Source organism: Rhinopithecus bieti, unplaced genomic scaffold (assembly GCF_001698545.2).
Source record: "Rhinopithecus bieti isolate Rb0 unplaced genomic scaffold, ASM169854v2 scaffold_26532, whole genome shotgun sequence".
In the NCBI taxonomy this organism is placed as follows: Eukaryota; Metazoa; Chordata; class Mammalia; order Primates; family Cercopithecidae; genus Rhinopithecus; species Rhinopithecus bieti.
The window spans coordinates 139,517-165,586 of NW_016812934.1; the positions used below are offsets into that span (position 1 = coordinate 139,517).

At 48.8% G+C, this 26,070-nt stretch overlaps 1 protein-coding gene across 4 annotated transcripts in view; it reads left to right on the top strand.

Moving 5' to 3' along the window:
- The window catches only part of TPCN1 (two pore segment channel 1), a 74,692-nt gene that overhangs the window by 31,022 nt on the left and 17,600 nt on the right, over nucleotides 1-26,070 (top strand). For 2 of the 4 annotated variants that reach the window (XR_001880528.1, XM_017847321.1), the window contains exons 3-13: nucleotides 8,487-8,611; nucleotides 14,312-14,488; nucleotides 15,977-16,090; nucleotides 16,868-16,998; nucleotides 17,883-17,971; nucleotides 20,784-20,818; nucleotides 21,352-21,410; nucleotides 21,689-21,788; nucleotides 24,702-24,818; nucleotides 25,023-25,147; nucleotides 25,984-26,032. Coding sequence is in view for 3 of the 4 variants with exons in the window: in XM_017847321.1 (XP_017702810.1) it covers nucleotides 8,487-8,611; nucleotides 14,312-14,488; nucleotides 15,977-16,090; nucleotides 16,868-16,998; nucleotides 17,883-17,971; nucleotides 20,784-20,818; nucleotides 21,352-21,410; nucleotides 21,689-21,788; nucleotides 24,702-24,818; nucleotides 25,023-25,147; nucleotides 25,984-26,032 (1,121 nt within the window). In the remaining variant the exon portion in view is untranslated. Of the gene's footprint in view, nucleotides 1-8,082; nucleotides 8,188-8,272; nucleotides 8,386-8,486; nucleotides 8,612-14,311; nucleotides 14,489-15,976; nucleotides 16,091-16,867; nucleotides 16,999-17,882; nucleotides 17,972-20,783; nucleotides 20,819-21,351; nucleotides 21,411-21,688; nucleotides 21,789-24,701; nucleotides 24,819-25,022; nucleotides 25,148-25,983; nucleotides 26,033-26,070 lie in introns of those variants that run through there. The other 2 variants (XM_017847323.1, XM_017847322.1) reach the window with 2 other exon arrangements.

Consider the following 26,070-nt stretch of genomic DNA (forward strand, 5'->3'; position numbering starts at 1 on the left):
AAAAAAAAAAAAAAAAAAAAAAAAAGTGGGGAAGAGGGTTAGACAGCAGACAGGGCAGGGGATTAGCACCCCACAAGGTAGCCCAGCCCCACCCGGCCCCTGCCGTGCCCTGGACTTGGCTGGCACAGCTGCACTGCTGCATGAAGGCCATGTACGAAAGGAACAGAATGGAACTGTGGCTCCTTGCCTTCCATTTGCACCCTTTCTGTAATCCCTAAATATGCACCCCATTCGCTCGTGCCTGGGTGTGAAGGAGGCCCTTTGCGATCACCTGTGGCTTTCTTGAAAAGTCCCTGAATGGCCAGTGTCACCTCAGGCCTTTCATCCCTTTCTCCATGTGGAGAAAAGAGTGATCGTGCTTTGCCTTTTGGGACCACGTGAGCACGCCGAGTCCTGTTTTCTGAGGTTGAGTGGTTAGAAGCACAGAGCAAAGTCTGCCCTGGGAGGGGGAGAATTCGCTATTCTTTCACCTTAGCTCTTGAGTCTTATTCTCCCCTTTCCCTTTCAAGGTTCTACCCTGAATTGCTCTTACACAAAATAGCCCCTCTTCCGCAGATTGTTAAAAGAAGGGTTTTTACAAATACAAACTTACCACGTCACACCCCTTCCTAACACCCTTTGGTGATGCCCACTGCATCCCCGGTGGAGCCCGCCCTCTTGCCTGAGGCCTGCCAGGCCCCATGGATGTCTCCTTGCTCTCCACCCTCCAGGCTGTGGCCATCCTTAAGTGCCCCACGGGGCTGTGTGGAATCTTCAGGGCAGGCAAAGCCTTCTATTTCACTTCAATTCAGACATGTTTGCTGACCCCTTACACATTGTATCCAACGCTGTTCTGGGGCCTGGGAACACCACAGTGACCAAAACAAAAGTCCCTGCCCTCTTGGAGCTGACATTCAAGGTGGGGAAACAGGCCCACAAGTAAACAGATACCCTGTCAGATGGTGACAGCCCCAGGAGGAAGCCTCAGCACTTTGAGGGGACAGAGTGATGTGGTCTCACCTTGTAGGGGAGGCCAAGGGTAGCCTTTAATAAGATGTTTGGGTAGAAACTGGAAGGTGTGAGGAAACAGCCAAAGACTAGGGAGGCAGAGGCCCCAAGGCAGAATGTTCCAGGCACGTTTCAGAACAAGGAGGCCAGCAGCTTACCCGATTGATTCATCCTGCCTCAAGGGGCCTGGGTCAGGTGGTCAGGAAAGGCCTGGACAGTGAGAGCGAGTCCAGGTTGCTGCAGCCTTTAAGGTGAAAGACAAGAGGCCCCAAAGACCTCTTGAGTAGAGATGAGAGGGAGGAGGGAGGAGACCTTTCCAGACCTGGTGAGTTACAGGCCATGAGGAGTGAAAAGAAGATGGGATTAAGATTTCTGGCTCTGGCCGGGCGCGGTGGCTCAAGCCTGTAATCCCAGCACTTTGGGAGGCCGAGACGGGCGGATCACGAGGTCAGGAGATCGAGACCATCCTGGCTAACACAGTGAAACCCCGTCTCTACTAAAATACAAAACTAGCCGGGCGAGGTGGCGGGCGCCTGTAGTCCCAGCTACTCGGGAGGCTGAGGCGGGAGAATGGCGTAAACCCGGGAGGTGGAGCTTGCAGTGAGCTGAGATCCGGCCACTGCACTCCAGTCCGGGCGACAGAGCGAGACTCCGCCTCAAAAAAAAAAAAAAAAAAGATTTCTGGCTCTGAGAACTGTCCTCCCAGGGCAGCCATAAGCCTGGTCCTTCCAGTCTCGGTGGTCCTTGTGGATTTCAGCTGAATGGAACTGTCCTTTGTGGCTTTGAAGGGTTATGTATCGGGGAAGAGGGACTGTCTCTCACCCAAACCAGGACACCTAAAGATAGCAAAGGTTACCTGCTCCCCGTAGAAACCTGTTGCTGGGAGTGTCAGTGAGGCTTGTTAGCAAGGAATGGCCTGCACCATGGGATGCATTGGGCCACCTGGTCCCAGGGGTGCTGTGGTATAAGTGGTGAGGGATGGGGGAGCTGTTGGGGAGGACCAGACGTCCTCTCCCCACCAGGAATGGGTTGAGAAAGCTCCTGAGCACAAAGAGGAAGTTCCTGTCAATTCAAGGAGACGCCTGTGTGAGAAAAAGGGTGGGAAGCCTCCAAAGGGGGTCTTCACAGCAGCGGCTTACATAGACGCTCCTGTCTAGTGTCAGGTAGAAGGGTGGCACTAATGGCTACTGCCATCTGTGCCAGCTAGCAGCTACCTGCCCCACTCCATCATTGTTATTTATATTACCTAGGACTCTGCTGTGTTGCCGGTGCCAGCTCCTGCTGGGGCATATGGAGGTCATGGAGGACAGGGCATGGGCGCATGAGGACGCAGCTCCATCCAGCTGCTCGCCTGTGGCTTTTTCTGCTCAGGAGTCACGTTTTGGCTGGTGCTTCCCTGATCCACGGGAGCAGATGAGGAAGGTGGTTTGACCTTCTCCTGTCTCTGCCTAGGGCTTAGTTCTTTCAGAAATGAGCAGTGGGATCAGATTAGGGAATGCTGCTCTGTTGCTATTGGGAAGACAAGGGTCAGAATTACCAAGTTCAAACTGCACCCAGATGTCCCACCTCCTACTTGGAACTCCACTCTAGTGATGGAAATGCTAGTGTATTTTTGGTCCTTTTGGCACTAACTACCCTGTCATCCTTTTCGAGTTTCTGATTCTTGAGAGGCAAGTAGTCTACCGATAGGGAGCTAGGCAGCCTAGTTTGGGATCCCAGCCCTGCTTCTCACTAGCAGCATGACCTGGGGAGGTTACTTAGCCTCTGTGCACCTTAGTTTCTTCAAGTCTGAGGTGGGAATAATATTACCTACTTGGCAAGGTTGTTGTAAGAACTAAGTGGGTTAATGGATAGATACAATGTATTTAGATAGGTATCAGTTATCTGTTGATAACAATATTACCTTCTTCCCAGGGTTGTTGTAAGAACTAAGAGGGTTAATAGATACAATGTATTTAGATAGGTGTCAGTTATCTGTTGCCCTTGTAACAAATCACTGCCCCAACAGAGTGCCTTAAGATGGCAACATTTATTTTGCTTGCAGTTTGAGCAGGGTTTGGTGGAGTTGCCTTTTTGCTGTTGTATGTAGCATCTGTTTGGACAGCTTAACTGGGGCTGGAGGATCTATTTTTGAGATGGCTCCTTGATGTGTCAGAGAAGTTGGTGCTACCCCTTGGCTGGGTGCTCAGCTGGGCTGTGAACTGGGGCCCTGAGTCTTCCCTCTCCCCCAGCTGCTTGGGCTTCCTTACAAAATGGTGGCTCGGTTCCACAAGTAAGTGCCCCAAGAGAATAAGGTGAAAGTATTTTTATAATCTCAGAAGTCATGAGGTTCCCTGTTCTCTGTTAGTCACAGCAGTCATGAAGGCGCACCTGATTTCAAGAGGAAGAGAGACAGCTTCTATCTGTGTGTGGAAAAGTGGCAAGGTTCCAGAAGAGCATGGAAGGTGAAAGATAATGTGGTGGCCATTTTTGGAAAATAAAATCTGCCATAGGATAGGTTTTGGCATACAGTAAACCTCAATAAATGTTTGCTACCAGTAGATTAAAATCATCATCTGCATTCCTCATCCCCAACTCCTCTTCCTTAGAGGGGGTGGTAGTACAGCATAGTGGTTAAGTGCATCTGCTCTGGAGGCAAGCCGCTAGGGGCCAAAGCCTGGTTCCGCCCTTACAGCTGTGTGATCTTGGACAGATTGCTTAACCTCTTGACAAATTTATTGAAAGATACAAACCACCAAAGCTTTCTCAGTAAGAATAGAAAACCTGAGTGGCCCTATATGTACTGAAGAAGGTTAATACGTAATAAAAACTTTCCTAGAAAGAAAACTTCAGGCCCAGATAGCTTTCCTGGTGAACGCTATACATTAGGGAAGAAATAATACGAATTTGACCCGAAGTCTTCCAGAAAATTGAAAAGGAGGAAATATTTTCTAGCGCATTTTATGAGACCAGCATTACCTTGATACCCAAAGACATCACAAGGAAAGAAACATCAGACCAACATTCTACGTGGATATAGATGCAAAAAATTTAAACAATTTTAGCAAATGCAATAATACATAAAAAGGATAATACATCATGACTAGAGGGACTTAGCTCAGGAATGCAGGGTTGGTTTAATGTTCAAAAACAAATCATTGTAATTCACTATATTAACCAAAGGAGAAAAAAAAAACCATATACAGACTGACTATCCCTTATCCAAAATGCTTGGGGCCAGAAGTATTTCTGATTTTTGTTTTTTTCAGATTTTGGAATATTTGCATTATACTTATTGGTTGAGTATTTCTAACCTGAAAATATGAAATCCAGAATGCTCCAGTGAGCATTTTCTTTGAGTGTCATGTTGGTACTCAAAGAGTGTGGAATTTTGGAGCATTTGGATTTCAGATTTTCAGATTAGGGATACTCAAGCTGAAATCATCTCAAAGTAGACAAAGTGTTTGACAAAATCCAGCACCTATTCATGGTAAGATCTCACAACAAACTAGGCATAGAAATGAATTTCCTCAGCCTGATAAAGGGTATCTATGAGAAACTTCTAGCTTACATCATACTGAGTGGTGAAAAACTGAATGCTTTTCCCCTAAGATCAGGAATGAGACAAAGATATCCCTTCTTATCATTTTTATTCGGTATTGTAAGGAAGGTTCTAAACAGTGCCATAAGGCAAGAAAAACAAAAGGCATCTGGATTAGAAAGGAAGAAGTAAAACTGTCCTTATTCTCAGACAACTTGATCTTCTGTATAGAAAAGCCCATGACATTTACAAAAGAGGCTACTAGACCTTTTAAGTGAGCTTATCCAGGTTGCAGGATAGAAGGCCAATATATAAAAATTAGTTGTATTTCTGTATACTAACAATAAACAATTGGAAATTGAGATTAAAAGGCAACTTCATTTACAGCAGCATCGGAAATATGAAAGACTTCGTGATAAATCTAACAAAAGATGTGTCCGGTCCATATACTGAAAGCTACAAAACATTACTAAGAGAAATTAAAGAAGATCAAAATAAACTGAGAGATATACCATATTCATGAGTTTTTAAGATGTCTCATTGATAGATTTGACATAATTTCAATCAAATCCCAGCAGGCTTTTTTTACAATAGAAATTGACTGTTTGTTTGTTTGTTTGTTTGTTTGTTTGTTTGTTTGTTTTGAGACAGAGTCTCATTCTGTAGCCCAAGCTGGAGTGCAGTGGCGCAATCTTGGCTCACTGCAGCCTCCACCTCCTGGGCTCATGTGAGTCTCATGCCTCAGCCTCCTGAGTAGCTGGGACTACAGGTGCATGACACCATGCCCGGCTAATTTTTGTATTTTAGTAGAGACCGGTGGGGTTTCACTTTGTTGCCCAGGGTGGTCTCGAACTCCTGAGCTCAGGTGATCCATCTGCCTTGGCCTCCCAAATTGCTAGGATTACAGGCGTGAGCCACTGCGCCTGGCCTGTTATTATTGAGACAGGATCTTGCTCTGTCACCCAGGCTGGAATGCAGTAGCATGATCATAGCTCACTCTAGCCTTGACCTCTCAGGCTCAAGTAATCCTCCCACCTCAGCCTCCTGAGTAGCTGGGACTATAGGTGCAAGCTACCATGCCCAGCTGATTTTTATACTTTTTGTAGAGATGAGGTCTTAGTATGTTACCCAGACTGGTCTTCAACTCTTGACTTCAAGCGATCCATCCACCTCAGCCTCCCAAAGTGCTGGGATTGTAGGCACATGCCACCATGCCTGACTAATTTTTTTACTTAAAAAAAAATTTTTTTTTGTAGAAATAGGGTCTCACTATATTCCCCAGGCTGGGTTTTTATCGATTGATTGATTGATTGGACTCCTAGATTAGGGACAAAGAAATTGACTAATTCTAAAGTTTATATGGAAGTTCAAAAGAACTGGGCTAGCCAAAACAACTTTGAAAAAAGATGAACGAAGTTGGAGGATTAACACTACCTGGGTTTTTTTTGTTTGTTTTTTGAGACGGAGTCTCGCTCTGTCCCCCAGGTGGGATTGCAGTGGCGCGATCTCCGTTCACTGCAAGCTCCGCCTCCTGGGTTCACGCCATTCTCCTGCCTCAGCCTCCCAAGTAGCTGGGACTACAGGTGCCCGCCACCACGCCTGGCTAATTTTTTTGTATTTTAGCAGAGACGGGGTTTCACTATGTTAGCCAGGATGGTCTCGATCTCCTGACCTCGTGATCTGCCCGCCTTGGCCTCCCAAAGTGCTGGGATTACAGGCGTGAACCACTGCGCCCTGCCAACATTTACCTGATTTTAAGACCTATAAAGCCACAGTAATCAAGGCATTGAGGTATTGATGTGAAATCTTTGTTTTTATTTTTCTTTTTTAAAGACAATGTCTTTCTGTGTTGTCCAGGCTGGCTTGAACTACCAGGCTAAGGTGATCCTCCCACCTCAGCCTTCTTAGCAGCTGGGACTACAGGCTTACACCACTGTGCCTTGATGTGGAATCTTTTTTATTTTAATTTTTTTGTAGAGACAGGATCTCACTGTGTTGCCCAGGCTAGTCTTGAACTCTTGGGCTCAAGTGATCCTCCCCGCCTTGGCCTGATGTGAAATCTTTATGACCAGGGGTTAGGCAAAGATTTCTTAGATATGATATCAAAAGTATTAATCCATAAAAGAATAAATGGATAAGTTAGCCTTCATCAAAATTTGTAAAACTTCTGTTTCAGTGACCTTTGAAAGGCGCTGTTAGAAAAGAATGAGAAGAGAAACCACAAAGGGGAAAAGATTTGCAAATCATCATGTATCTGATAGACTTGTATCCAGAGTGTATACAAGAGCTCTCAATTTAATAATAATAATAAGCAAAGAAAAAGGTGAAAGATCTGGACACTTCAAAGAAGATACACAAATGGTAAATAAACATGTGGAAAGATGTGCAGCATTATTGTTAGGAAAATGGATGTGCCTGGTCCTGGTTGCTCATGACTGGCAATTCAAGATCAGAAGGACCTTTTGCAACCCAACAGGCCTTTGAGCCCTGTCAGTTTCCTGTACCTTGCATGGTTGTAAGCCTTACACATTTGCTTCCTGCCAACTGTGCAAATCACAGTATCAAAACATTAGATTTTTTTTTTTTTTTTTTTTTTTTGTGAGATGGAGTCTTGCTCTGTCCCCCAGGCTAGAGTGGTGGCGCAATTTTGGCTCACTGCAACCTCTGCCCCCCCAGGTTCAAGCGATTCTCATGCCTCAGCCTCCTGAATAGCTGGGATTACAGGCACCTGCCACCACGCCTGGCTACTTTTTGTATTTTTAGTAGAGTCGGGGTTTCGTCATGTTGGCCATGCTGGTCTTGAACACCTGACCTCAAGTGATCTGTCCACCTTGGCCTCCCAAAGTGCTGGGATTACAGGTGTGGGCCACCGTGCTCAGCCCAAAACATTAGATTATCTTCCTTCAGGTGGATCATTTACAATGCGGATTTACAGATTTCTCTCAGATTCACTTCTTCCCAATGAATGCGTCATTTCCTGGTGCCATTGTTTGCTGTGTGTATCAGTAGCGTCTCAGGATTAGTGTGACAAACCCAACTCAGACTCAAATGGGATGCCTTTATCAGCTTGGATTTTGGAAATTAAGGGGTAGATTTCAGGCACAGCTGAATTCCAGAGGTGCAGCTGGTATTAGTGTTATCTCTTGGTTATTGTTTTGTTCTCTGCTGACTTTCTTCTCAGGCAAGTTTTCCCCATGCGGTGGCAGAGGCAGCCGCGAGCAACAACAGGGAAAGAGCCCCTCCTTCCTAATTGGCCCAGGAACAGTTTCAAGTTCAGCTGTCACTGGCTGGACTTGGGTCAGCAGCCATGCCTGAACCAATCCCTGGCCCCAGGGGAGACGAGGGGCTCATTGCCAGGCCCAGGTCACCTGCCCGGGAGCCAGGGGTGGAGTCGGCCAGAGCCAAACAGTGTGGACAGAGAGCAAGGAGGGGATGTTCTACCAAGACAGATGGCCCAGTGTTGCTGGGGGAGGAGGGCGTGGCTGTCAGCAGGGAAGAGCAACAGATGGCCCTGCACCAGGGGACAAATACAGTTGTTTTTAATTTTTAACTAAGTAGGATGTTAATATGCTTCCAAAAGTCAAAGGATTCAAAAAGAGTCCATCTACACTGTTCCTTATAGCCCTTGTAGGACGACTGATTTCATTGACTTCTCATTTTTCCTTCCTGTGTTTCTTTTGGTAAAGATAAGTCGATGTATTTATGTTTTCCTTGTTTCCTCCCTTTTGTACACATTAGAGAGCATACTGTTTGTACTCTTTTGTACTTGCTTTTTTCACTTACCAAGAGAAAGGAAAACATTTGTAACCAGCTGTGCTAATTCTTGCCGTTATCAGTACACAGCATGGAGGTTGATTTGAAGATGACGGGATGTCCATGTGAGCATATGAAGGGACTGCCAGGCTTTTCTTCTGCCGAACAGTGTCTTTTTGCTCTTAAGCCTGGGTGCCAAGTGAATCTCTCTCCTCTTCCAATGCAGATGGCGGCAGCTATGCCATCCACGACTCGCAGGCCCCCAGTCTCAGCTCTGAGGGCAGGAATTCCCCCTCCAGCCCCACACACAACTGGGAGATGAATTACCAAGAGGCAGCAATCTACCTCCAGGTGAGTATCTCCAGTCAGGCCCTGGCGGTTCTCTGCACGTTTTGGTGGGGTGGGGCAGCCAGGACTCTGTTAGGTGCCCAGAAATTCAGTTCCAGCGGCGGTTCATGCTGCTGTTGCTCGTATGTGAGCTTCAGGTTTGTAAGATGGGCTGGCTGACCTGACTGTGCTCATAGGGGAAAACTGCCGTGCACCAGCTTGTCTTCAGGCCCCTGTTTGGGGCTGTGCCAACCCCCACAATTTCCAGAGTCTGTCCACTCGGCCTTCCCTGCCACCCTCCCTCTTCTCAGGGCACACTGAGAGGCCACATTCTCAGGAGGGAACTCTTCTTTACATACTGAATGCTGTAGCTTTATTCCTGTTTAACTTGTTGCTGCTTTCCTGTTTGCTATTTTAGGATTTTTTTTTTTTAATATTTTTGTGTGAAAGGTGAAAGTAATACATGCTTATTACAATAAATTTAGATACAAAAAAGAATGAAGAAAGATTCACCTAAGGCAGTCACTGTCAACATTATTTCCTTCCAGGTTAAAAAAAAAATATATGTTATAAGAATAATATATCTGTTTTCCAAAAAAGTCATATGGTATGTGCAATTTTATATTCTGGTTTTTTTTCCCCCCCTAGCATAAGCTTTTTTTTTTTTTCTTTTTTTCTTTTTTTGAAGACAGTCTCATTCCATCACCCAGGCTGGAGTTGGATTGTAGTGGCTTGATCTTGGCTCATTGCAACCTCTGCCTCCCGGGTTCAAGCGAGTCTCCTGCCTCAGCCTCTGGAGTAGCTGGGATCACAGGCACGTGCCACTATGCCGGGCTAATTTTTGTATTTTTAGTAGAGATAGCGTTTCGCCATGTTGGCCAGGCTGGTCTTGAACTCTTGACCTCAGGTGATCTGCCCACCTCAGCCTCCCAAATTGCTGGGGTTACAGGCATGAGCCACCACACCTGGCTATTTAAATAGCTTTAAATTATATCAGGTAAATTATCCTAATTTACTTAACCTGATAATCTTGAATATTTTCCCTTATTGTAAATTATAATCCAAGGACAATCTATACATAGCACCCCCACCCCCTTACATCTAGGATTATTTTACTAGAAAAGTAAAAGAAATGGAAAGTCTAAGAAATGGAATGACCGGGTAGAAGGAATCAACAATTTTTAGGGCCTTGATGTTTAGCATGGAATCCTCTCCACAGGAAGTATTGCCTCTTTACTGACGGCCCCACTGGCGGTGACATTTTAACCTTAATCTTGCCAGTCTTGTCACTATAAGATTTCAGTTTCTGGTTTGCATTAAGAGTTTGGATGAGGAAATAGACTTTTTCTTAAATGCATTCACATCATAATTTTCCCTAATCTTTCTTATCTGAATCAGCTCTCCACTGCAAGTATTTGTTTTGTCATTTAAAAAAGATTTAGTGAAATTCAAGCCTGGGCAACATGGCAGAATCCATCTCTGGAAAAAATACAAAAATTAGCCAGGCGTGGCATGTGTACCCTCTAGTCCCAGCTGCTTGCGAGACTGAGGTGAAGGTGTCGCCTGAGTCTGGGAAGTTGAGGCCTCAGTGAGCCATGTTTGTGTCACTGCACTTCAGCCTGGGTGACAAAATGAGACCCTGTCTAAAAAAAAGAAAAAAGATTTAATGAAATTTAGACATTTGTTTGATGGTTGTTCAATCATCTGTTTCTCATATGTTCATGCAGCATCATATACACCTAAACGATTGTGTTTTGTTTCAAGTTAAGGCAACAGAATGTTTTAGGGAAATTGTCCCAAGCTCAGGCATACTTGTTAATGATCTAGCGAGGACATCTTTTGCACATCGCCTTCTCTGAGGCTGGATAAGAGGGTGGGATTGGTCAGAACACAGACTCAGAATGGCTGAAGCTCTAAGGATCCTGATCATTCCTCCTTTTCCTAAGCAGGTGAGGACATTGGTAATGAAAATATGAGACTTTAAGGGGCACCTGCTAATCTTTTTAACAAGCCTCTGAGGCTGCAGTGATCATCTCCCACTTTACAGATGTGGTGACTAAGACTCAGAGGGGCCAAATGGTGCCCAAGGCCACCTGGCTAGGGAGTTGCAGAGCTCCACATTTAAACTGTTTAGCCTCCAGATGATATTTTTTATTCTGTGTGCTGTTGCATCACTTATGAACTGACTGTGTGCATCTCCTTGAAAATGGGCCATGTATTTGTGGAAAAAAGCAGTTATGGAACAGCTGGTGTTGTATGATCATTTTAAATTGATGTCATACAGCAGCATATGCATGTGGGTATGTATGTGTACAGATATCTATACATATCTGGAAAGTTGTTTAAATATTAAAGATGATTATCTGTGGCTGATGGAATTTTTACTACCTTACAAATTTATATTGTTTAAATTATTTTACCAAAAATGCATTTTTTTTTAAAAAATGTAAGAAAACTTGGATTTCTTTGAACAGTCACAGTCATTCACATCTGTTCCTGGAGGATGAGATGGCCTGTTTTTGTTGAGACAGACTCTCACTCTGTTGCCCACGCTGGAGTACAGTGGCGCGATCTCAGCTCACTGCAACCTCCTTCCAGGTTCAAGCGATTCTCCTGCCTCAGCCACCAGGTAACTGGGACTACAGGTACCTGCCACCACGCCCGGCTAATTTTTGTATTTTTAGTAGAGACGGGGTTTCACCATGTTGGCCAGGCTGGTCTCAAACTCCTGACCTCAAGTGATCCACCCACTTAAGCCTCCCAAGGTGCTGGGATTACAGGTGTGGGCCTCTGTGCCCGGCTCAAGATGGCCTGGTTTTTCACACTTGCAGCCAGGCTACAGGTCCTGCAGTGAGCCAGGTTGCTGGTGTGCGTGGATAATTGGCCCTCGCTACTTTAAGGGTGTCTGGTGCCTGCAGTTTCCCCTCTTCCCACATTTTACCTGTTACCTGTTAACTCACTCATCCTCTGGAGCCACGTGCTCAGCAGTCCTGGTGCCTTTGAAACAGTACTCATTTCTATGTGGACTTGGACCCCAGGGAGCAGAGAGCAAAGGCCTAGAAGTCGCTACAACTGGCCTTCCTTATTTTTCCAAATCTAGTTTATGATCAGCAGCCAGGAAACAGGGCCGATGTTCTCTTGGGTTTTCTTCAGAATCCAGTGCCATGGGTGATATTTCCATCTGTTGGTGGAGACCTCATTCCCCCTATCTCTTCTGGGATGATTCCAAGTCCTGGAGTTAAAATCTGAGCCCCCATGTCAGTGGTTCTTCTAGCGAGACCTTCATTCCTGGCTATTTGTTGGAAGAAATTGCCCAAGAAATACATTTTTTTTTTTTTAGTTATTGAAACCAGCAGCTTCCCAGGCCACTGTATGTGGCCCCCTGCCCACTGCCGTGGCCATGGAGGTGGTAGTGAAAACTACAGCCCTGCACAGAGCACAGAACCATGTTCAACTTACCCTCTGTTGACTGCCAAGGTGTTTACTCCCTTTGACATGCCTACCCCTGCCAGGTTTGCTGCTGGGTCTGCGGTTTGCCTCGATTTTTTGCTAATGAGGAGAGCAGTTTATCCAGCTTCAGGGAAGTGACTCACTCACAGTCACTCTGCAAACTGCAAGCAGGGCCTTTCCCAGAATAAGTTTGTGAGAATGGGCTGAGCATGGTGGCTCACACTTGTAGTCCTAGCACTTTGGGAGCCTGAGGTGGGCGGATCACTTGAGCTCAGGAGTTCAAGACCAGCCTGGGTCACATGGTGAAGCACCATCTCTACTAAAAATACAAAAATTAGCCAGGAGTAGTGGTGTGCACTTGTCGTTCCAGCTACCCAGGAGGCTGAGGCAAGAGAATTGCTTGAACCCAGGAGGCGGAGGTTGCAGTGAGCTGAGATTGTAACACTGCATTCCAGCCTGGGTGACACAGGAAGACTCTGTCTCAAAAAAAAGGAAAAAAAATGTTGTTACATAACATATAAATATATCAAAATATCACATTGTACCCCATATATAATTATTATTTGTCAATTGAAACAAAGTAGGGTATGGGGAATCCTGAATTAAGTAAATGTATAGTAGCAATACGCCACTGTGCAGCTCCTTTTTTTGGAGACAGGGACCCAGGCTGGAGTATAGAGTATAGTAGTGTTCAAGTGATTCCCCTGTCTCAGCCTCCCAAGTAGCTGGGACCACAGGCACATGCCACCATACCCGGCTAATTTTTGTATTTTTAGTAGAGATGAGGTTTCACCATGTTGGCCAGGCTGGTCTCGAACTCCTGACCTCAGGTGATCCATGCGCCTCAGCCTCCCAAAGTGCTGGGATTACAGGCATGAGCCACTGTGCCTGTTCTGGGTAACTCTTGAAGGGTGTTAAAGGGTCTGACTAGGCAGGGTTATTGGCTTCCTTTTTTCTGGTAATGTTCATGTAACTTATGATAATAGCAAATACCTGTAGTAAGCTGACTGTGTGGCAGACACCACTCTAAGTGCATTTCAAATGTCCTCACCTTTCTTCTTCACAACAGCCCCAAGAGGAAGCACTAATGTTAGTGCCCTTACCGTTGAAGAAGCTGAGCCTCAAGGGCGAAGGAACCTTCCCAACATTCCTCAGGGAAGGAGTAGAAAGCCAGGGTTCAGCTCATGTGGTTCCTCCCAGGCTCTTTACACTGAGCTCTTTTTATTTTATTTTATTTTATTTTTTTGAGACAGAGTCTTGCTCTGTCGCCCAGGCTGGAGTGCAGTGGCGCGATCTCGGCTCACTGCAAGCTCCGCCTCCCGGGTTCATGCCATTCTCCTGCCTCAGCCTCTCCAGTAGCTGGGACTACGGGTGCCCGCCACCATGCCCGGCTAATTTGTTTGTATTTTTAGTAGAGATGGGGTTTCACCGTGTTAGCCAGGATGATCTCAATCTCCTGACCACGTGATCCACCCGCCTCGGCCTCCCAAAGTGCTGGGATTACAGGCGTGAGCCACCGAACCTGGCCTCTGAGCTCTTTACACTCTGCTGGGCACTCCTAGAGGGAGAACTTGGCGTCTAAGGGGACTGGACATGCCTGTTTCTCTTTACCTCCTCCTAGGACCTTTCTTCTTTTTTTCTTTTTCTTTTTTTTTTTTTGAGACCAGATCTTGCTCTGTGGTCCAGGTTGGAGTACAGTGGCACGATCTTGGCTCACTGCAGGTTTGACCTCCCGGGCTCAAGTGATTCTCCCATCTCAGCCTCCTAAGTAGCTGGCACCAGGGGTCTCACCATGTTGCCCAGGCTGGTCTCAAACTCATGGGCTCAAGCAATCCTCCTGCCTCAGCCTCCCAAAGTGCTGCGATTACAGGCATGAGCCATGGCACCCAGCCCCTCCCCTCTTTTTTAAGAGATGGGGTCTTGCTGTGTTGACCAGGCTAGACTTGAACTCCTGGCTCAAGGGATCTTCCCGCCTTGGTCTCTGGAGTAGCTGGGATGTCACTACACCTGGCTGTCTCAGGACCCTTTTAGTCTTTGGTTCCTCCAAGTGGTTTTTAAGAAGCAGCAAGTCTCTTGAGCCCATCAGCAGGCAGGAGTGAGACTTGACCATCATGAGTTTCACGAAGATCATTTTGATTTTCCAGCATCTTCTGTCTCTGGCCTGAATCTCTCCTCGCCTGCCTGGGGCCTTCCTTTCCTCCCCTGTCCATGGTTCCTCTTTGGCACTGGACAGGTCTCCAGGCTCACATGCCCACACTGCTCTCATCTTTTCAGGAAGGCGAGAACAATGACAAGTTCTTCACCCACCCCAAGGATGCCAAGGCGCTGGCGGCCTACCTCTTTGCACACAATCACCTCTTCTACCTGATGGAGCTGGCCACGGCCCTGCTGCTGCTGCTGCTCTCCCTGTGCGAGGCCCCCGCCGTCCCCGCGCTCCGGCTTGGCATCTACGTGAGCGCACATGCTCCTCACATGGGGGGCTGGGAGCCATGGCTTTCAGGGCAAACGACAGAACCCCAAAAAGGAACATACTGGGAGGACAAACACTGCAAACAGACTTAAAACAGAGAGATACCAGGTGGTCATAGAAGCCTTGGGAGCAGAAATGCCTGGATGTCCCTGCTGGAGTGAATGGCCTTCAGCCAGTCTCTCTGGGATTCTACCCACCAGTACATTCCAGGGAGAGGAAGTGTCCCAGGCCCTGCTCAGAACCAATGCCCACACCTTGGCTCCGGGTGGGGAGGGCACCCAGTGGACAGTCCCACTACTCTGTCTCCAGCCTCAAAGGAGAAGGCATTTGGGTGTGGTCACCATGGGAGGCGGGGATGTTTCCTGGACAGCTCCAGCCCCTCAGATGTCCCCACACCTAGGCCCAGCCATCATTCAGTGGGGGCCAGAGCAGGTGTGGAGCTGTGCTTGTTCCCTTCTCAAAGAGTGTGCGGGAGGCATGGAAGCAGGGAAGGAAGCCTGTGCCTGTTGAGTTAGGAAGCGCTCATCCAGCCTGGCCTCTGAGGCCCTCCATGACTCAGTTTCCCTTCCTGTTTCTCCTTCTTCGTGCCTGAAACTCACAGTTCCAGCCAGTCTGTGTTTTTTCCTCTGCGCACTTCCCCCACTCTGTCCCCTGTGCTGGAGTCTGTCTTCCCATCCCTTTACTCTGTCAGTTCCTGCCCACTGGAATGTCCACAGGCCCCGGACCTCCGCACCCCCGGGAGGAGGAGCTCTCCCATGTCTGTTTCCCGGAAGCACTTGACTTGCCTGCTGGGAAGGTTTTCCAGCTGGGGGTTTTCCATGTCTTGTCCTTTTGTCCAGAATGAGGATGACAGTTTTAGGAACTGCTCTCTGCTTGACAGTCCTTGTTTCTTTGACAATCGGATTTTATTTCTTAAGTTCCTAATTGATGCTTTCTTAGTGTCTTTCATAGATCTTTTGTAAATTACATGAAATCCCTCTTAGAACAAGGCTAGATATTAAATTTTATCTTATTTTGTTTTTCTTATTTTTTTTTTTCTTTTTGAGACTGAGTCTCCCTCTGTTGCCCAGGCTGGTGTGCAGTGGCACCATCTCGGCTCACTGCAACATCTGCCTCCTGGGCTCAAGCGATTCTCCTGCCTCAGCCTCCTGAGTAGCTGGGATTACAGGTGTGCGCCACCTCGCCCAGCTAATTTGTTTTTCTTACTTTTAAACTTCGGGCTCCTTCCTGATTTTTCATCATTTGGACCAGCATGTCAGTTTCCTGGATACCAAGTTTATGTTTAGTTGTTCTGGGGAAGGCTCCGTGACCAGAGCTTTGTCTTTAGGCTAGCAGGGCCAGGTTTTTGTAACTCTGATGTGTGTTGGGAGGATGTCCTGGGGCACTTCCAGGTCCTGGGAGGATTGGGCAATGAGGAGTGGCCGTGGGCTGGGCTGGCCATGACACATCCCCACACCCTCTGGTCTCAGGTCCACGCCACCCTGGAACTATTCGCCCTGATGGTGGTAGTGTTTGAACTCTGCATGAAGTTACGCTGGCTGGGCCTCCACACCTTCATCCGGCACAAGCGGACCATGGTCAAGGTGATGTGTCCGCCCATCTGTCCCTCCCCTTGCAGCCTTTTCTCCCATGTCACCTTCAAACCTGTCTCTTTGGTACAATTCAGAATCCACCATGGACCCAGTCCATGCTTAGAGGTGTCACCCTAGGGTCCTTGTCCTGACCACGCCCTCAGCCTTGCCGGTGCCCTAGATGTTGTGGTGATGCCAGCAGTAGCTAATGTGAGGGGTGTTTAGTACCTGCCAGGCACTGGTGCAGTCACCTTGGAGAGAGGTGTGCTGCTCTCCCTGTTTTATATTCATCTGGAGACATGGGGTTCACACCCCACTGCACCCGGGCTCACCTGTCCCTAGTGTTATGCGTTTTCTCTCTGTGCTGCAGAGAGTGGCGTGAGTAGGAGCACGTCAAGGTGGCACTTTGTAGTGTGTGGAGCATGTGTGCTACTCTAGGAGAGTGTAGCCAAGTAAGCAGAGCTGAAGAGGAGCTGCAGGCCCCAGGATCCCTGATGTGAGTAGGGATCGAGGGGGCCTGGCAGAGTGGCAGTTTTGCCTCCTCAGTGGATACCAGCAGTCATGCTTCCCTTCGGCTCATTCTCCTGGTGCCACACACCTGAGCCAGCAGCTGGAGTTTTTTTCTTCTGGGGCTGCCTGGTGTTGGCAGGAAGTGTGAGAGAGGGCTGGAGAGAAAAAAAGGCCTCCCGAGGCCAGAGTGGGCACTGCCTCTCCAGCCCCCTGTTCTAGGTATGCAGGATGACGGCTGGGCTGCAGGGCCTGACAGTGCTCCATGCCTGCCACCCGCAGACCTCGGTGCTGGTGGTGCAGTTTGTCGAGGCCATCGTGGTGTTGGTACGGCAGATGTCCCATGTGCGGGTGACCCGAGCACTGCGCTGCATTTTCCTGGTGGACTGTCGGTATTGCGGTGGCGTCCGGCGGTAAGGCCCGGGTTGGAAGCTGGGCAGACAGTCACTATCCTGACATGGCCTGACCTCTGGGCTGGTGGGGCAAGAGCTTGTGAGTCAGTTAGTGATGAGGTCGACCCTGCATGCTGGTGGGAGTACACGCACACTCACTCTCCTTCTGCCATTCCACCCACGCACAGGAGAAGGTGATGTTCCTGCCGCAGTGTAGGTTTGCGGCCTCTGGGTCCAGGGCTTTTTCCCATCTTTTCTGCAGCCTTCCAGAGCTGCTTCCTCGCTCTATGCGTGTTATCTACCCAAATGCAGGCAGCTCAGCAGTGTCCATGTGACACAAGCAGACTCTTCCGCCATCTCCACTGAGGCTGTGGGACCAAACTCAAACCGGACCAAGCCTCGACTGAGATTTATTTTGGGAGACGCAATCTGGAAAATGTCTTGGCTGGTCTACTGTTGCTGAGAGTGGGCTTGTAATTCATTCTTTGTGCCCATCTGCGAAGCTAGAAACAGGACTTGTCCTTGAAACAGGCCCAGTGTCCCAGGACTAAGTGGCCTTGAAATGCCTTCATGCCTTCCACATCCTGCTCATGGAAACTGACCTTTGCGCCCAAGGTGATGCCCTTGGCCTTCTGCTACTCCGTTCCCCGCTTGCATGGCACTTGCCTCCTTGGGCCGTCACCAGGTGGAGGCGGCTGTGTGCTACGCCTGCCCCAGTTCTTCCCCGCCACCCACTGAGTGGGGGTCTCAAGACACTTTAGGAAAATGAAGCATGATGTCACACCAGGGTGTGGCAGGGTTTAGTATTTCGAGTCAGAAGCACTAGGCCCCCATCTCAACAAGGAGGAGTCCTAGACGGCCCGCCCCAGCTGGCACCTCCCCTGAGCTGCCCTATCTCTCCCCAGCAACCTGCGGCAGATCTTCCAGTCCCTACCACCCTTCATGGACATCCTCCTGCTGCTGCTGTTCTTCATGATCATCTTCGCCATCCTCGGTGAGTTCCTGCTTCTCAGGCCTAGGTGCACTCAAAAAGCACGTTCACAGTGGATGAAAAATTATTTTGGGCCTGGCGCAATGGCTCACGCTTATAATCCCAGCATTTTGGGAGGCCAAGGTGGGCGGATAATCTAGGTCGGGAGTTTGAGGCCAGCCTGGTCAACATGGTGAAATACAGTCTCTACTAAAAGTACAAAAATTAGCTAGGCGTGGGTGGCACACGCCTGTAATCCCAGCTACTTGGGAGGCTGAGGCAGGAGAATTGCTTGAACCCGGGATACCAAGGTTGCAGTGAGCTGAGATCGTACCACTGCTTTCCAGCCTGGGCAACAACAGAGTAAGTGAGACTTTGTCTCAAAAAAAAAAGAGAAGAAAAATTATTTTGACAGTGCCTTAGTCCTTTTGGACTGCTATAACAAAATGCCATAGACTGCATGGCTTATAAACAACAAAAGTTTATTTCTTCCCAACTGGGTGGCTTATAAACAACAGAAGTTTTTTTCTCCCTGTTCTGGAGGCTGTGAAATCTGGAAGTCCAAGATCAAGGGCCAGCCATGGGTGTCTGGTGAGGGCCTGTTCCTTGATCCATAGGTGGTGCCTTCTGGCTGTGTCCTCACGTGGTGGAAGGTGGGAGGCAGCTCTCTGGGACCTCTTTGTTTTTTTTTTGAGACAGAGTCTCACCCTGTCACCCAGGCTGGAGTACAGTGGTGTGATCTCGGCTCATTGCAACCTCCGTCTCCCAGGTTCAAGTGATTGTCCTGCCTCAGCCTCCTGAGTAACTGGGACTACAGGCACCCACCACCACACCCAGCTAATTTTCGTACTCTTAGCAGAGACGGGGTCTCACCATATTGGCCAGGCTGGTCTCCAACTCCTGACCTTGTGGTCCACCTGCCTTGGCCTCCCAAAGTGCTGGGATTCCAGGTGTGGGCCACTGCGCCCAGCCTCTGAGACCTCTTTTATGTGGGCACTTCGGGAGGACTTCACACTCATGACCTTTTCACCTCCCACAGCCCCCACCTCCTAACACCCTCAACTTGGAGATTAGATTTCAACATAGGGATTAGGGGCAGGGAACACAAACATTCAGACCAGAGCAGGTAGTTTCAGAAATTCAGAAAGATTTTAAAAATACGCCAGGCATGGTGTCTCATGCCGATTGTCCCACCATTTTGGGAGGCTGAGGCAGGTAGATCGCTTGAGTCCAGGAGTTCGAGACCAGCGCGAGACCCCATGTCTACAAAAAAAAAAAAAAAAAAAAAAAAATACAGGAATTAGCTGGGCATGGTAGTGTGTGACATGCTCCTGTGGTCCCTGCTACTCAGGAGGTGAGGCAGGAGGATCACCTGAGCGTGGGGAGACAGAGGTTGCAATGAGCTGTGACAGTGCCACTGCATTCCAGCCTGGGTGACAAAGCAAGACCCTGTCTCAAAGTAAATAAATAATAATAACATGAACACCCATGGACCTACCATCCAGCTTAGGAAGTGAAGCCTTAGAATAAAATGGAAGGCACGTTTGTGACCTTTAGTGGTCGTGATTCCCACTTTCCCCAAGGGTACCCACTGTCCTAAGCTTATCATTGCCATGCACTTCTTTATATTTTGTTTCACATTTACATTTCCCCAAGTGACAAAGAAATGATAAAGCTTTGCATACTTAAAAAAGTCTCTAAGTGGTTATATAATATGGATGTCCACTTCTACACATTGCTCTTTCGCTCAGTACTGTGTTTTTGAAATTTATTCCTGTTGATACATGTAGATGCCGTATATTCATTTTCACTGGAGCAGAGCAAGTATGCCAAAGCTTGTTAATCTGCTCTCCTGTTGGACGTTTTTCTTATCACACATCCCACCGCAGTGAACACTCCTGTGTGTTTCCTGGTGCTCACGCTTGAGAGTTTCTCGAAGGCACTTGTCTGGGCCCTGAGAGATGGCAAGCTTCAGCTTCACTGGGTACAGCAGGGTCACAGGCTGCTCACTCAGGAGGGCTTGGTTTTTCACATGGGGCTGACTGTGATAGCCACACAGAGTCACAGGGCGTAGACGTTGGAAGCCCTGGTACTCAGCTGGGAAAGCCGAGGTCCTTTCACCAGGACTCCGCAGATGGCGAAGACAGTGGGACTCCAGAGCCCTGACTCTGAGGCTAGAGCCAGGCCCCACCCCTCCCGGCCCTCATGACTGCCTTGTCCTGAGTCATGGCTCTCACTTCCTCCCACCCGCCATCCCACTCTTGGTAGAATTTTGTTTGTGCTTCTCCAGGGGTAGGGCTGATTTCCCCTGAGGGCAGAGTTCCTCCCTTTTCCCACTCAGGATTTCAGGGACTCCGGGAGTGGTCCATTCCTGAAGGGAGGAAGTGAATGGCATTCCCACCCTGGGACCCTGGCTGCAGGGGAGCAGCGGATCCCTTTGGAATTTTACTCGGCTGTCATGTTCTCAGAACCTAAGATTGCAAAACAGCAGCCTGGATTCCAGATCCAGCCTACAGATGGGTTTTGTTTGGTCTGAAAACTTGGAGCCAGCATTTTAAAATTAGATTTTACACAAAAATACAGACTTCCCCCTTTTGAAAGAACAGAGCCGATAGTGCCCAGCACATTGCTATAGAGCGGCAAGTGTCTGGTGCCTGCAGCCCTGCTCCCTTCCAACAGAGCATGTGTTCTCGGGGTGCTGTGGTCCCCAGCAGTCCCTGCTGCTCTTCCTGACCTGCTGCATTCATTTGCCTGTATTTGTCCGGTCCTTTTGACACCAGGTTTTGGGACCTTTGCTCTAATCCTTTTGTTTATCTGTGTTTCCACCCGCTTCTAGGTTTCTACTTGTTCTCCCCTAACCCTTCAGACCCCGTAAGTAATTGGCACAGTTGTCTGTCTCTTCTTTTATGGAGGGTTTTTCCCTCAGACAGGGTCACGCTGGTGACCTGTGGGGAAGGGGGGCCCTGCCTGGTTTCTCATCATAGCTTGTGTGTGCACCGCACGTGGGAGTTCCCGTCACTCAGACTTGACCACTTCCTTCCTTGAGAGCTGGGGATCCCCTTTTCTGTCCTTGAAAGGGGTGCCGCCAGGATCAGGTTTGGACCATTGGAATATTTTGGCAGAGGAGTTGTGGGGGAGAGCCAGGCGAATGGCCCAGACATGTGACTCCCTAGAAAAAAGTCCCCCCAAGTCAATAGTCTGCTTCTGCCAGAAACATCGGGTGCAGGAAAGGGGAGGCCTCTGGACTGCGTGTTTGCTCTTTCCTCTGCCTCCCTCAGGGATTCCTTGAGAGATGCAAGAGCGGGCATGGCAGGGTGCGCCAGGTGGCCCATCACAGCCTGTTCCTGGCGGCCATGTGCTCTTGGCTGGTCCCGACCTCTCCTCTGCCCCCTCTTCCCTTGCAGTACTTCAGCAGCCTGGAGAACAGCATTGTCAGTCTGTTTGTCCTTCTAACCACAGCCAAGTAAGTGCAGGCTCTGCGTTGCCTTTGGTCCTCTGCTGCCGCGCTGGGGTCTCCTCCTCTTTTCTGCAAAGTATATTCCACATCCCAGCACAGGCAGGTGCTGTGGTGCCGTTGGGAGACAGGGTTGGCCCACTGAGCATGAAGCCCAGGGGTGAGAGTAGGGGAACCGGGGTTGGAGGCTGGGAAGGCGAACAAGGAGCTGTCCTCTGCAAGGCATGTGCTCTGAGAGGATGGAGACAGGCAGATACAGCACGCCGGGTCACCCTCTGCAAATACAGTTTCCCAGATGTGATGATGCCCTCCTACTCCCGGAACCCCTGGTCCTGTGTCTTCTTCATTGTGTACCTCTCCATTGAGCTGTACTTCATCATGAACCTGGTGAGTGACTGCGCCTCAGGCTATATGCTGAAGCAGCCTGCCCCTACCCACACAGCGCTGGGCACCGTGGGAGTGGAGAAGTAGGGACTGCTTTCCACCTCTCAGGGCAGAATGCTGGGGCAGGAAGTCCCAGAATCATAGTCAGGTGCAGTGTTGCAGGGAATGACCTGTCAGGACTTCAGGAGTTCAGCCAGTTGCTGGGGGTGGCGTCCTCACCAGGGCAGTGCTGCTGCTGCTGATAGTGCTGGATGTTAAACCCAGGCAACCCTGGGACCTTTGCATTCTTACATCAGAGATAGTTGACCCTCAGTGTCCACAGGGATTGTTTGCAGGACCCCTTTTGGTATGAAGATCCACAGATGTTCAAGTCCCTTGTCTAAAATGGCAGAGTATTTGCAGATAACCTGTGCACATTCATCCTCTCGTATATTTTAAATTATCCTGCATTATCTATAACACCTAATACAATGTAAAAGCTATGTAAATAGTTGTTATACTGGGCCGAGCAGGGTGGCTCACACCTTTAATCCCAGCATTTTGGGAGGCCAAGGTGGGTGGATCATTTGAAGTCAGGAGTTCGAGACCAGCCTGGCCAACATGGTGAAACCCCGTCTCTACTTGCGAAAATTAGCTGGGTGTGGTGGTTGGTGCCTGTAATCCCATCTACTCAGGAGGCTGAGGCAGAAGAATTGCTTGAACCCAGGAGGTGGAAGTTACTGTGAGCCAAGATCATGCCATTGCACTCCAGCCTGGGTGACAGAGCGAGACTCCGTATTAAAAAAAAAAAAATTGTTTTATTTTATTGTTTAGGGGATAATGACAAGAAAAGAAGGCTGTACACGTACAGTACAGATGCAACCATCATTTTGTTTTGGAATATTTTGATTTGCAGTTGTTTGAATCCATGGATGCAGAACCCACAGATACGGAAGGCTTAACTATATTATAATAACCGTAAAAGCTGGCATTTAGTAAGCCTTAGCCACCTGGCACCATGCAAAGTGCTTTACATATAAGGATGAAATAATTTAATAAATAAACACAACCCTGGAGGTAGTGAGTATGGTTCTCGAAGTGCAGATGAAGAGACTGAGGGTCAGAGTGACAGTGTGGTTTGCTGATGGCTGCATAGCTTGGAGTGGCCAGGCCAGGCCCATTCCAGAGCCCTGTTCCTAACCACTCTGTTCAGTTGCATTCACATGCCAGAAATGTCTTGTGTATTTCTACCTCATTTATCAGAAACCATCAGAAAATCCAGTATAGAACACGTTCTGTGAAGCCCCTGTGCTCAAAGAACTTTGAGGGTGTTTGTGGAGGCGCAGACAGCCTCCAGGAATGTCCCAGCCATCATAGATCACATCCGACACCAGGCTGTTAGGCCGGTGCTCAGACGACACATCCATGGCAGGACTAATGGGAAGAGGCTTCCAATCGAGTGTTGTGTTTATTTTTATGCTTCTGCAGAGCATTCTCACACCAGTCACCACAGTCAGGCCCAGTATAGAAATGAAAATCATCTTCTCCAGGTAGACATGTGAAATCTAAAAAATTTTAAGTCCTTTTTTTTTTTTTTGAGATGGAGTCTCGCTCTGTAACCCAGGCTGGAGTACAGTGGCGCAGTCTCGGCTCACTGCAACCTCCACCTCCCAGGTTCAAGTGATTCTCCTGCCTTAGCCTCCTGAGTAGCTGGGATTATAGGCATACGCACATGCCATTAGACCCGACTAATTTTTGTATTTTTAGGAGAGACAGGGTTTTGCCATGTTGATCAGGCTGGTCTCGAACTCCTGACCTCAGGTAATCTGCCCGACTCAACCTCCCAAAGTGCTGGGATTACAGGTGTGAGCCACAGCACCTGACCAAAATTTAAGTCTTAAAAAGGAGAAAATATATTCTTGTGTTAATTCCTCAAAACCAAGAAGAAATATGTTGAGTACTTCTTTGTATTTGATTTAATTTGTAATATATTTAGAGCTATGAGAATTTAGGGCAACAGTCAACAAAGTACGGCCTGCTGGCCAAATTTGGCCCACAGCCTGTGTTTGTAAATACACAGGGACACAGTCATGCCCATTTGTTTATGTATAGTCTGTGGCTGATCACATGATATGACCACAGGTTAGTAGTTGCAGCAGAGAACATTTGGCCTCCAGAGCCTAAAACAGCTGCTGTCGAACCCGTTACAGAAAAAGCGTGCTGACCTTTGATCCACAGGGAAAAAATGGGGGACCAGTTTGAGGGAAAGGACCAGAGAGTTTCCCTTAAAACATTTTAAAGACAGAGAAAGTGTTTCTAAAAGGATTCTTTCAAGTTCTTCCCCACCTTCCATCCCCCTCTGATAAGCTAACTTTGGTATTAGCCAACTCTAGAACGTTATTTCCTTGCATGCAGAGCCTCTCACTCCCCCTTTTCCTGGGCCACATGTGAAGCAGTGACTCACAAGGAGAAGTACAAAGGGGGCAGGAGGAGGAAGGTTACTTCTGGCTCGGAGGTCAGGAGGGCAGTGGGCAGGCAGCCTCCTCCTGCTACTGGCCGGAGTCAGACTGGGCTCAGAACCCAGATGCACCCCTCTTGCTACTCTATCCTCCCCTGGCTTGCCCCTGCCCAGCCTGGGACAAGCTGGAACTGGGGAAGGGAGTGTGGGAAAGTGGAGGGGAACCTGGGAAAGATTGAGTAACAGTGCCTTCATGTATCTGAAGAGGGAAATTTATGAGAGGAACAAAGGGCTTTCCTCTGTTGAGACTTGGGAGACCGACTTCCTACCCCATGAAGTGCAGGCGAAAGGGTCTCCCCAGAGCCTCTCTGGGTTGGCTGGATGAGAGCCCTGCCTAGATGATGAACCCATCCCCCCCTGCGCCCCCTGCCCCAGCCACTCACCACCCTGAACCAGGGCTCTGTGCTTCTCTCCCACAGCTTCTGGCTGTGGTGTTTGACACCTTCAATGACATTGAGAAACGCAAGTTCAAGTCGTTGCTACTGCACAAGCGAACTGCCATCCAGCATGCCTACCGCCTGCTCGTCAGCCAGAGGGTAGGAGCCATGGCCCAGGGAGGGGCTTGGTCCCTGTCCTCCCTCCCTTGCCCAGAGCAGCCCCTAAGCATGGCCAGGCCAGCGACTTTAGAAACCAGGAGCCCTGCCCTTGGAAGAATGAACAGAGCTGGAGTGGATCTGGAGTGGGTGCCCCAAGGGAAAGGGAGTAGTCTGGGTTCCACACTGTTCCTCCCTCTCCCCCAGAGGCCCGCCGGCATCTCCTACAGGCAGTTTGAAGGCCTCATGCGCTTCTACAAGCCCCGGATGAGTGCCAGGGAGCGCTATCTTACCTTCAAGGCCCTGAATCAGAACAACACACCTTTGCTCAGGTAAGAGCAGGTGCCTGGTAGGGGCAGCGTGGCCAGACAAGGTGTTCATGTCTAGAGTGAACCAGGGCATGTGAAGGCCCTGGAGGTGGGCAGGCCTATAGGCTTGTCAGGGGACTTCAGTTTCCTCCACAGAGATGTGTATCCATGTAGACTTACAGCCTGGATTCACCAGGATTCCTTTTGCAAGTGACAAAAGTCCAACACAAATCCAATTCAAAGTGACTTGAGAAAAAAGGAGCTCATGGATTGGACTAGCCCAGCTGCTGGCCCTCGAACCCCCAGTGGGGTGGGATAGTCCCATGTGAGCCAGGTGGACAGAGAGGGGTGAATATACTTCCCCCATCCCCTGCACACACCTGGCTCGGCCTCAGAGAACTGACCCTAGATCTCCAGGGGCAGGATTGGTCTTCTAGGCTGTTGATGACCAAGCCCTGTCCATAGCAGCCTGCTGTGGAGCTGAGCACAAGCCCTGTTTGAGCTGAACTTGCAGTCCCAAGTATTACATTAAGGCCCCTGCTAAAAGGCGAAGTTTCCGTCCTCCTAAGAATCCTAGTACTCCAGCAGCTGCCTCTCCAGGGCACTGACACTGTCCGTCGTTAGTGCAGTTGGTGGAGACTAAGTGGATTACGTATTCGTAGTACCTCAAGGTCAGAGGAGATCCAAACAATCGCAGGTAAAGGATCCCCCAGCACTGCTGTGCTGGGACTCACACAGTGTCCCCTCCCTTCCTCCTACCCTCACCCTGTAAAGGTGTCCATAGGCAGGCAAGTAAGAGAAGCAAAGCTCAGTGGAACTATGTTCTGATATTTTGTCCCTTTTTACTTTGCTTTTGGCAGCCTAAAGGACTTTTACGATATCTATGAAGTTGCGGCTTTGAAGTGGAAGGTGAGTTCTCCTCTGAGACCATAGAAGGAGTAGACAGA